Here is a 12,133-nt window from a genome sequence, read left to right as displayed (position 1 = left end):
TCTCTAGGGGATCTTCCCAACCCAGATAAAGCCCACGTCTCCTGTGGCTCCTGCACCGGCAAGCAGCTTCTGAGCCACCTAAGAATCTTTATGTATTCCTTGATTTGGCTTGCTAATATTTTGTTGAGAATTTTTGCATCTATATGAATCAAAGATATTGTCCTGTAATTTTCTTTTTTGTTATTGTCTATGTCTGGTTTTGGTATCACAGTGATAACAGCTTCATAGAATGACTTTGGAAGAGTTCCCCCTTTTCAATCTTTTGGAAGAGTTTGAGAAGGACTGGTACAAATTCTTGGTATGGTTGGTAGATTTCTTCAGTGAAGCCATCTGGTCCTAGACTGTCTGCAGTGATTTCTGTTTTTTTTTTTTTTTCCAGATTCTATTTCACTTCTGGTGTATTATGGTATCTCTTCTTGATTCAGTTTTGGTAGGCTGTATTTTTCTAGAAACTTGTCCATTTCTTAGTTCAAAGTATTCTCTTATGGTTTTTTGTATTTTTGCAGTGTCAGTTATTACTTCTCTTTCATTTCTTACTTTATTTGGGTCCTCTCTTCTGCTTGGTGAGCCTGGCCAGAAGTTTGTTAATACTGTTCACCCTTTCACAGAACCAGCTCTTGGTTTTATTGATTTTTCCCTACTTTTTTTAAAATCTCTGTTTCTCCTTCCTTTTCTCTGCTGCCTCTAGGCTCTGTGTACTCTCTCTCATTCTTTGGGTGGCAGGCTGCTTGCGCCCCCTTGTTTCTCTGAGGAGGCCTGCATCGCTCTGAACCCCCTCTAAGAGCTGCCGTGCTGCACCCCACACATTGTGCATGGTGTCTGCCATTTGTCTCGGGTGTTTTTAAATTTCTCTGATTTCACTGTGGATGCACTGGTTGTTTAACTGCCATATAATCTTTTTTTTTTTTCCTTTTCTTATTCCTCTTTCTATAGTTGATTTCTAGTTTCATGCTGTTGTGGTCAGAAAAGATTTTTTGGCTTTTAAATGGAATATTCAATGCATTTACATTTAACATTATTTCCTAATGCAAATAGATTTAAATACTATTTATTTTCCTGTGTTCCCATTTCTTCTCTGTTCATTTTTTTCTCCTTTCTTGGCTACTCGGGATTAATCAAGGATTTATTATTTTTCCTTACTTGGTAATATTCTTTTTCTATTCTTGTAGTAAGCTAGAGCAGTGGTTTATAAGGTAAGGAACTTGAACCAATACAAGACCAATACCTGAGAACTTGAAAGAAATCAGTTTTTCAGATCTCAATCCAGACTAAGAGAATCAGAAATTCTCAGAGTAGGGCCCAGGAATCTGAGTTTTTAACAAGCCTTCCTAGTTATTCTGATATATACTGAAGTATTAAGAACCAGTACCCTCTTTTTTGCTACGTCTTTGAGTTAGTACTTTTACTACTTTCCACACAATGCGAAGACATTAAGTAAATGTATTTCCTATCTTACCCTAGTACTGTCATGTACTTTTTAACTTCTGCAAGTATTTTAGACTCCAAATCATTGTGTTACACAACAGCACTGCTACTGTTTTAATCACTCAATACATATTTATATTTACTGACATACACATTCTTTTGGTTTTCTTCATTCTTTTCTGCAAAGGGCAATTTTCCTTCTATGTGAAAAATTAACCTCCTTTAATTTTTTAAATATGGGTGAACTAGTAACATTCTATAACGTTTTGTTTCTGTAAAAGACAATTTTTTAACCCCTTTTCATAGAAATTCTAATTTGAGAATTCTGGGTTAGCAGGTATTTCCTTTCAGCACTACGAAAATTTCATTCTGGTAGTGTCTTTTATCATTTCTATTCAGAATTCAGTAAAGTTGCCTGTTATTTTCCTGATTTTAAGTTTCTTTTTTTTTTAAATTCTTACTTTTTGTAGTTTTGATTTTTATTTGCCTAATGATTTCATTTGGTCTTTCCTGAGCTTCTCAGGACTTCTTGAATCTGTACTGTTATCTTTTATCAGTCTTAAAAAATTAAAACACTGTTTCTTCTCTATTCCCTTTTTCCTCTCCTCTGGAACCCTAATGGCAAGTTCGTTACAGCTTTTCCCTATATCCCATTTATCTCCTAAATTTTCTGAATTGTTCAGGATTTTCCTTCATGCGTCAATCTGCACATTTTCTACTGACCTATCTTCCAGGTTCACTGATTTTCTCCTCTGGTGGGTCTAATCTTCTCTTAAACCCATCCATTGAATTCTTAATTTCAGTTGTAATACTTTTTAGTTCTCTTGATTCTTCCACACAGATTCCAGTTAAATTTTCTATAATTTGCCTATTTTCTTCAACATATTAGTCATAGTTATTTAAAAATCAGTATCTAGATCACTTGTGGATACTGTGATATCCTTCGTCTTTCCCCTGTCTTGGCATTTAATTATTTGGTCTTGTTTCCTGGAATGTCTGACAATTCTTTCCTGAAAATGCTTAATAAAACTTGAAAAAGCTGAGGATATGTTATCTTCCAGAAAAAAATTTAGTTTCCTTTTGGCAAGTAGAATATTAGCATACCACGCTAATAAAAGTTTGAGACTGGTATTATTTTTGGTTTGCTCTTACTCATAGAATATAATCTTTCTGAATTACTGATCTGAAATACTGGGGTGTTTACCATAGCTCCCTTCTGGAAGAACTACAGTTTTTGTTCCCCCTTCTCTATGAGACTGCTGAATCCTGGCTAGGGCCAGCTCTACTTGATTTGTCTGTGTCCAAATCCAAGCACACACAGGTTAGTGGTCAGCAAAAGCCTTAAGTGGATACTGCCTGCTAAAAGGTGAGGTCACTTTTGAGATTCCTCAGGATAATGGTCCTTAAGCCCTGGATCTTTGGCAAGCTCAAACTTCAGCTTTTACCTCCCTGGCTCAATGACTGCTCAAGGTTGGCAGTTTTCCGTTCAGGCTCTATGCCATGCACTGAGAAGTGGGAAACGTCCCAAAGGAAAATGTGCATAGCTTTATCTCAGTGTGCTCTCCTTTTTATTGAGATTTTCACTTCTGAAGTCCTATATTTTTCTCCAATGCCTCTTCCCCTTTTTTTAACTGGTAGGCGGCGGGGGGGGGGTGGAGTAGTAATTTTATATAGATAGGGAGAATGGTTAACCCAATACTAGCTATTCTATCATATCTGAAAGCAGAAGTCCAGAAACTCCAGCTCCTTTATTTAGTCACCAAGTCTCAGCATTACTATTTTCTAATTGCTTCCTAACAGCCACAACTCCCATGTTTAGGCCTCAGTATCTCCTACTTGGACTACTGCAAAGAACAGTACTGGATACTTCTGATTCCAGCCCACAGGTTTCACCAGAAATACTCAAGTCTAGCTGGGTACCCTTAGGGATGATTTTTAAAAGTACAGATTTCTGGGTCCTCTCCAAAAAGATAAAGTAACTGATCTGGTAGGCCTGCAATGGAATCTAGGAATTACTACCACCACCAAACAAACATACACACTAACATACTCACCTCTCTCCTAAGTGATTCTGGTGGCATCAGCCTGTATACTGTTATCTGAGAAAAATTATTACTCTTTATCTCAGCTGCCAGTTTCCTATCTAAATTAGAAATCTGACTCTGATTATAACCTGTCTTCTGTTAATCCATTAACTTTAACAAATAGAAAGATACTACATATAGCAATTGAGTATGTATATGTGTTTGTGTTTACGTAGGTGCAAAAGAGAGTACAAGAATGAGAGATAAAAAATAAAGAGCAAGTGAAAACAAGGGAAATAAGAAGAGAGGGTAAAAGCAAGACTGACAGATTATATGAGTACAAGTGTGGGAAATATATGTCCTCAAGGTGCCCATCATGGTCCAGGACGGAGGAAACAAATGCACAGAACTGAGTTACTTCATGAACCTCCCACAGCCTTTGTAGGGTTTTAAGATATGAGGTTAAGAAATTACCTTCATTTCAAATATTTCTTGATACAAACAGATATTTGTATCCCACTAGGTATACTTAATAATGAGCTGGCACAAAGTTTTGACCCTTGTGTAAAAAACAAAAAATTGCAGTAGACTACCTCATATTATTTCTGGATATGTACCTAGACTTGAATATCATGAAAGATGTTGACCAACATTCAAATCAACTCTAGAAATTTGCCTGAATTATTTACCTTACTGGATTCAGCTGATGCCCTGGGATTTTGCCAATCTTTTTTTTAAAATCACATGTTTAGAGGGGTAAGCAATGATTTTGAAACAAACTGATTCAATAAAATGCTGTACTCAAAAAGTTTTGGGGACCGGAAATGTCAAGAATTTAGATTTAATATAGAGCTTCCCAATCAGTATCTTTCAATTTTCCAGAGAATTATTTATTTACTTCTAACTTATGTAAAGCTAAAAAGCACTGAGGATTCAGCTTTCAAACTGCCATGTATGGTTTGGTCAAACTGGTATCTTCTTGAACCTCAACCATAAAGAAACCTGTTGTTACTATAAAAGCAAATAAAATGTATTACTCAATGACATTTCAAAAGTGTTCAAAAAAAAGAATTACTTTGTTAGTCACAGTGTTGATTGCCAGAGTTGGAGAGGCACTTCCCGAAATAATACACTCCATTCCCAAAGAATCTGAATCTATGCTATATGGAGTTGAGGCCTAAAACACAAGAACAAAATAAATAATTATTAGCTCATTAAACCACCAAATTTAACACAATTTGAAGTTATTTCACAAAATTCTCCAACATCCAGTTTTGTACTTTGTTTCTGAAAATAAACTCCTTGCTGAATTATCTTCTACTATATTTTAATAGGCTACTACTAACCTGATATGGAGAAGGAAATGGCAACCCAATCCAGTATTCTTGCCTGGAGAATCCCATGGACAGAGGAGCCTGGTGGGCTATTGTTCATAGGATTGCAAAAAGTCAGACACAAATGAAGTGATGCAGCACACACCCACTGACCTGATAATCACCATGGGCTATGGAGTGAGTTTACAAATATTAGAGACAAACTTCTGTAGCTGATACCGCTAATAGTCCACTAATGCCAATCCCTCCCTCTTCTACCTTTTAGTAATGGATCTCTGTAGTCATTAATTCATCAGTGCCCAGCTAAAGATCACCTTTTCCAGCCTCATTTACAACTATTTGCAGTGATGGGACTAAGGTGTGACAAATGGGATTTGAGCAAGAGTGATGTGTGCAACTTTTGGGTCACATCTTTGAAAAGAATTTGCTTGTCCCTCATTCTCTTTCCCTCTCGCTGCAACCCTGAGACACAAATGTGGTGATAGTGATCCTGTATAATTAGAAAGCTGAAGTTAATACCCTCAAAAACAATCTCAAAAAAGACAGAATGATCTCTGTTCGTTTCCAAGGCAAAGCATTCAATATCACAGTAATACAAGTAGATGCCTCAACCACTAAGGCCGAAGAAGCTAAGTTAAATAGTTCTATGAAGACCTACAAGAACTAACACCAAAAAAAGATATCCTTTTCATCATTGGGGATTGGAATGCAAAAATAGGAAGTCAAGAGATACCTGGAGTAACAGCCAAATTTAGTCTTGGAGTACAAACTGAAGCAGAGCAAAGGCTAACAGAGTTTTGCCAAGAGAATGCATGGGTAATAGCCAACACCCTCTTTCAACAACACAAGAGAAGACGCTACACATGGACATCACCAGATGGTCAATACTGAAATCAGACTGATTATACTCTTTGCAGTCAAAGATGAAGAAGGTATACACAGTCAGCAAAAACAAGACTGGGAGCTGACTGTGGCTCAGATCATGAACTCCTTATTGCCAAATTCAGACTGAAATTGAAGAAAGTAGGAAAAACCAAAAAGCATTCAGATTATGACCTAAATCAAATCCCTTACAATTATATAGTGGAAGTGACAAACAGATTCAAGCGATTAGATCTCACAGACGAGAGTGCCTGAAGAACTATGGATGGAGGTTCATGATACTGTACAGGAGACAGGGATCAAGACCATCCCCATGGAAAAGAAATGCAAAAAGGTAAAATGATTGTCTTGAGGAGGCCTTACAAACATCTGAAAAAAGAAAAACAGCTAAAAGTAAAGGAGAAGGAAATATATACCCATTTGAATGCAGAGTTCCAAAGAATAGAAAGGAGAGATAAGAGAGCCTTCCTCAGCAATCAGTGCAAATAGAGGAAAATAACAGAATGGGAAAGACTATAGAGATCTCTTCAAGAAAATTAGAGATAGCAAGGGAACATTTCATGCAAAGATGGGCTCAATAAAGGACAGAAACAGTATAGACCTAACTGAAGCAGAAGATATTAAGAAGAGATGGCAAGAATACACAGAAGAACTGTACAAAAAAGATCTTCAGGACCCAGATAACCACAATGGTGTGATCACTCACCTAGAGCCAGATATCCTGGAACATGAAATCAAGTGAGCCTTAGAAAGCACTGCTATGAACAAAGCTAATGGAGGTGATGGAATTCCAGCTGAGCTATTTCAAATCCTAAAAGATGATGCTGTCAAAGTGCTGCACTCAATATGCCAGCATGTTTGGAAAACTCGTCAGTGGCCACAGGACTGGAAAAGGTCAGTTTTCATTTCAATCCCAAAGGCAATGCCAAAGAATGTTCAAACTACTGCACAATTGCACTCATCTCACACGCTAGTGAAGTAATGCTCAAAATTCTCCAGCCAAGCTTCAACGTACATGAACCATGAACTTCCAGATGTTCCAGCTGGATTCAGAAAAGGCAGAGGAACCAGAGATCAAATTGCCAACATCGGTGGAACATCAAAAAAGCAAGAGAGTTCCAGAAAAACATCTATTTCTATGTATGCCAAAGGCTTTGACCATGTGGATCACAACAAACTGTGGAAAATTCTTAAAGAGATGGGAATACCAGACCACCTAACCTGCCTCCTATATGCAGGTCAAGAAGTAACAGAACTATACATGGAACAACAGACTGGTTCCAAATTGAGAAAGGAGTACGTCAAGGCTGTATATTGTCACCCTGCTTATTTAACTTATATGCAGGGTACTTCATGAGAAATGCCAGGCTGGATGAAGAACAAACTGGAATCAAGATTGTGGGAGAAATATCAATAACCTCAGATATGCAGACAACACCAGCCTTATGGCAGAAAGTGAACAGGAACTAAAGAGTCTCTTGATGAAAGTGAAAGAGAAGAGTGAAAAAGCTGGCTAAAAACTCAACATTCAGAAAAATAAGATCATGGCATCTGGTCCCATCACTTCATGGCAAATAGATGGGGAATCAGTGGAAACTGAGACTTTTTTTTTTTTTTGGCTCCAAAATCACTGCAGATGGTGACTGCAGCCATGAAATTAAAAGATGCTTACTCCTTGGAAGAAAAGCTATGACCAACCTAGGTAGCATATTAAAAAGTCAAGACATTACTTTGTCAAAAAGGTCCATCTAGTCAAACCTATGCTTTTTCCAGTTGTCATGTATGGATGTGAGAGTTGGACTATAAAGGAAGCTGAGTGCCAAAGAATTGATCTTTTGAACTGTGGTGTTGGAGAAGATTCTTGAGAGTCTTTTGGACTGCAAGGAGATCCAACCAGTCCATCCTAAAGGAGATCAGTCCCAAGTGTTCATTGGAAGGACTGATGTTGAAGCTGAAGCTCCAATACTTTGGCCACCTGATGCGAAGAGCTGATTTATCTGAAAAGATCCTGATGCTGGGAGAGCTTGAATGAGGGAGAATAAGGGGACAACAAAGAATGAGATGTTTGGATGGCATCACCGATTTGATCGACCTGAGTTTGAGTAAGCTCCAGGAATTGGTGATGGACAGGGAAGCTTGGTGTGCTGCAGTCCATGGGGTCACAAAGAGTCTGATAGGACTGAGCGATTGAACTGAACTGAACTGAGAAAGAAAGTAAATGATAAAGATAAAAATAGAAATAAAAACAGAAAACCAACAGGAAAAAAAATCTTTTTAAGACAAAACCCGATTCTTTGAAAAGACTAACAAAATTGACAAACCTTTAGCTATACCAATGAAGAAAAAAGAGAAAACAAATCATCAATATCAAGAATGAAGAGTTATTACTACAGACTCTTTATATATTAAAGTAAGAGAATATTATGATCCACTTTACACTAACAAATGTAACTACTTAGATACAAGGGACAAAATTCCTTAAGAACATAATTTACCAAAACTGGACTAAAAAGAGAAAATGTGAACAGTCCCATAACAAAGTAACTATCAAAAGTGAAACTGAAGGGGAAATTTGCTCAGTTGTGTCCAACTTGTTTCCACCCCATGGACTATACAGTCCATGGAATTCTCCAGGCCAGAATACTGAAGTGGGTAGCTTTTCCCTTCTCCAGGATATCTTCCCAACCCAGGGATCAAACCCAGGTCTCCCGTATTGCAGGCAGATTCTTTACAGGCTGAGCCTCCACACACATAAAAAACATCTTCAGCTTCAGGTCAAGATGATTTCACTGATGAATTTTCTCAAATATTCAAGAAAGATATATCAATTCACCAATCAAGAAATTTTTCAGAAAATAGAAGGAATATACCCTTATCAGTTTTATGAGGCTAGCATAACCCTAATATCAAAACCCAGCCAATATTACTACAGATGAAAAAATGTCATCTGTCAAGTAAGTAAACAAAAGATGATAAGGCCATCAAGCCATCAGCCACTGCAGCCACCCTGAGGGGATTCAGGATGGAGAAAAATAGGATACGGACCCTAGATAGTGAAGGTGCTTATCTATCAAAGGAATGATTTCAGTGAGCCCAGACTCTTGCATCTTCCCAAACATAGAAAAGTACTAAATTCATTAACTTGAGAGGTCTAGTTTTCATGAACATAATCTTTTAATGTTCTGACTGCTTGATTTTTGTTGTATCCACATCCCTCATGAACACAGATGCGAAAATCCTTCAGATATTAGCAAAAGGAATCCAACGATACATTAATGGGATGATAACTGAGGCTTCTGAACTGTGGTGTTGGAGAAGACTCTTGAGAGTCTCTTGGACTGCAAGGAGATCCAACCAGTCCGTTCTGAAGGAGATCAGTCCTGGGTGTGCTCTTTGGAAGGAATGATGCTGAAGCTGAAACTCCAGTACTTTGGCCACCTCATGCGTAGAGTTGACTCACTGGAAAAGACTCTGAGTCTGGGAGGGATTGGGGGCAAGAGGAGAAGGGGACGACAGAGGATGAGATGGCTGGATGGTATCACCGACTCGATGGACGTGAGTTTGAGTGAACTCTGGGAGTTGGTGATGGACAGGGAGGCCTGGAGTGCTGCGATTCATGGGGTCGCAAAGAGTCGGACATGACTGAGTGACTGAACTGAACTGAACTGAATATCATGACTCAGTAAGGGTTCATCCAAGGAATACAAGGTTCAACATTTCAAATGCAATCAATGTAATTCAACACTCAAAAGAATAAAAGAAAAGTCATATAATCACTTCAATAGGAACAAAAAGAGCAGTTAAAAAAATTTACACCCATTCATGATAAACACTCAATAAACTGGGCTTACTAGAGAACTTCCTCAGTCTGATAAACAGCATCTACAAACCCCCTACAGCTTATGTTGTATTTAGGGGTGAAAGACTGGATACTTTTCTCCTAAGAATGGAAATAAGGCTGGATGCCCACTTTCTCACTTCAAGTAAGGACTTGAAATGAGAGATTCTCATCACTGCAGTAAGGTTCTAGGAAGAGACAGAGGAGGAGAAAGCAAAGACACAGGAAAACTGTCTATTTGCAGATAACATAATTATAGAAATCCCAAAGCATCTTTAAAAAATACTAGAATTAACAAGATTGCAGGATACAAGTTTAATATACAAAAATTAATTAATTTTTATTACTAGCAGCAAAAAACTGAACTTCAAAACATACAGCATCCAAATCCAAAACATTCATGATTAAACTGAACTGGAAACATCCAAGTTCTCTACACTGAAAACTAAACATTCCTGAGAGAAATTAACAATGTAATGAATAGAAAGATATCACACTTTCATGGCTTGAAATAGTATTGTTAAGATGTCAATTCTCCCCAGATCGGGTTGTCTGGGATAAGAGTGGCGGGAGGCACAAGTTACAAAAGGAAATGAGGAAACTTTTGAGTGTGATAGAAATGTTCATACTGTCAACTAGTAATAACTTCACATGACAAAAATCCTCAAACTGTAAATTTTAAATATTCAATTAGCTGTACATAAACTATCTCCAACAATACTGTTAAAAAACAAAAAGTAAATCTTACCCAATGATCAAAATAATCCTTTATGAGACACTTTCTAGCCTACAAAAATGAATAGCATTTCTCAAGAAATTTTATTTCAATGTATCTCATGGAGGCAACACGTAGTACCTCCCACACAATGTACACTCAGTAGATGTTTGCCCGATTGAAGTGTTTTTCAGTTGTAAGAGTTCTGAGAGTATGTAGACTGCATTCCTTCCTCTGCCCATATATACCTTTAACTAAAGCCTCTCTCATTCAGACTCAGCCTCAGAGAAGAAAGGCAAGTGGTAAGAGTTCACTTCAAGCAACAAAACCACTCTGTGTAACAATTCAGGATTTTAGTTTCCCAACCAGGGATCAAACCTGTGCCCCTTGAAGTGTAAGTGCGGGGTTTTAACCACCGAACCAACCAGGTTAGTCCCCGATCTTTTACTATTTTCTATGCAAAAAAGTTATACTTCTGCATCAAATTTCTAAGTTTTACTCCTCTTCCTATAGGCCTTCCCACAGAAGCATTTTCTACTTTGAGTCACTTTAGTTACCACTGCTTGCTCTAACGTTGCTTTAATTACATAGTAATTTGTTGTCATTTGTAATAGTATTTATGAGAATTATATATATATGTGTATGCATATATAGATATAGATTAAATGTGGTGGGTTCTCTTAAAATGAGATCTGGTTAACTAAAACCAGGCAAAGACACTACAAAAAAAGAAAATGACAAGCCAGTATCTCTGATGAATATAGATGCAAAAATACTCAACAAAATATTGGCAAGCCTAATTCAACAAAATATAAAGACACACAAAAAAAGCATGTGACAAAGCTAAACATTCACTTATGATAAAATCTCTTATCAGAGTTAGTACAGAAAGAATATCAGCATAATAGAGGCCATGCATGACAAACTAACAGCCAATACTCAATAGTGAAAAGTTGAAAACCTTTCCTTTAAAATCAGGAATAAGCTAAGAATCCCCACTTTTGCCATTTCTTATATAATATAGTACTGGAAGTCTTAACCACAGCAATCAGACAGGAAAAAATTGGAAGGTAATAAGTAAAGCTGTCACTATTTGCAGATATCATCATACTATATATAGAAACTCTAAAGTCTGTAGCAAAAAAAAAAACCTATCAGAACTAGGAAATGAATTCAGTAAAGCTGTAAGATATAATATTAATATATAGACATCTGTTGCTTTTTTATACACCAATAATGAACTATCAGAAAGAAAAAGCAAGAAAACGCCATTTAAAATTGCATCAAAAACAGTAAAAACACCTGCTGCTGCTGCTAAGTCGCTTCAGTCGTGTCCAACTCTGTGCGACCCCATAGGAATATACTTAAATAAGGAAGTGAAATACATATACTGTGAAAATTATGAAATGCTGATGAAGGAAACTAAAGATATATACAAAGAAAGGGAAAGATATCCCAGGTATCTGGACTGGAAGAACTAATATTGTTAAACTAACCATACTACCCAAAGCAATCTACAGCCCTAATGCAATTCATATCAAAATACCTATGACATTTTTCACAGAAGTATAACTAATCTTAAAATTTATACAGAACCACAAAAGATCCTAACTTGCCAAAGCAATCTTGAGGGGGAAAAATAAAACAAAGCTGGGAAATCACACTCCCTGGCTTCAAACTATATACAAAGCTACAGTCATGAGAACGGCATGGCGCTGGCACAGAAACAGATACACAGATCAGTGGAACAGACAGAGCTCAGAAACAAACCTATACTCCTAGGGCCAATCAGTCTATGATAAGGGAGGCAAGAATATGTTGTACATAGATCAATGGAACAGACAGAGCTCAGAAATAAACCTATACTCCTAGGGCCAATCAGTCTATGATAAGGGAGGCAAGAATATGCTGTACA

General features: G+C 37.3%; 1 protein-coding gene across 2 annotated transcripts in view; it reads right to left on the bottom strand.

Annotated features, from left to right (window-relative positions):
- The window catches only part of FOXJ3 (forkhead box J3), a 148,465-nt gene that overhangs the window by 31,817 nt on the left and 104,515 nt on the right, over positions 1–12,133 (bottom strand). Inside the window, exon 6 of one of the 2 annotated variants that reach the window (XM_040231512.1) lies at positions 4,525–4,626. The exons of the other annotated variant lie outside the window; for it this stretch is intronic. Coding sequence (XP_040087446.1) covers positions 4,525–4,626 — 102 coding nt within the window. The remainder of the gene's footprint in view (positions 1–4,524; positions 4,627–12,133) is intronic. 2 annotated transcript variants of the gene reach the window in all.

The sequence above is a fragment of the Oryx dammah genome, unplaced genomic scaffold (genome assembly GCF_014754425.2).
Source record: "Oryx dammah isolate SB20612 unplaced genomic scaffold, SCBI_Odam_1.1 HiC_scaffold_28, whole genome shotgun sequence".
In the NCBI taxonomy this organism is placed as follows: Eukaryota; Metazoa; Chordata; class Mammalia; order Artiodactyla; family Bovidae; genus Oryx; species Oryx dammah.
The sequence above is the reverse complement of the archived record's forward strand: the minus strand, read 5'-3'. Positions and strand labels throughout refer to the sequence as shown.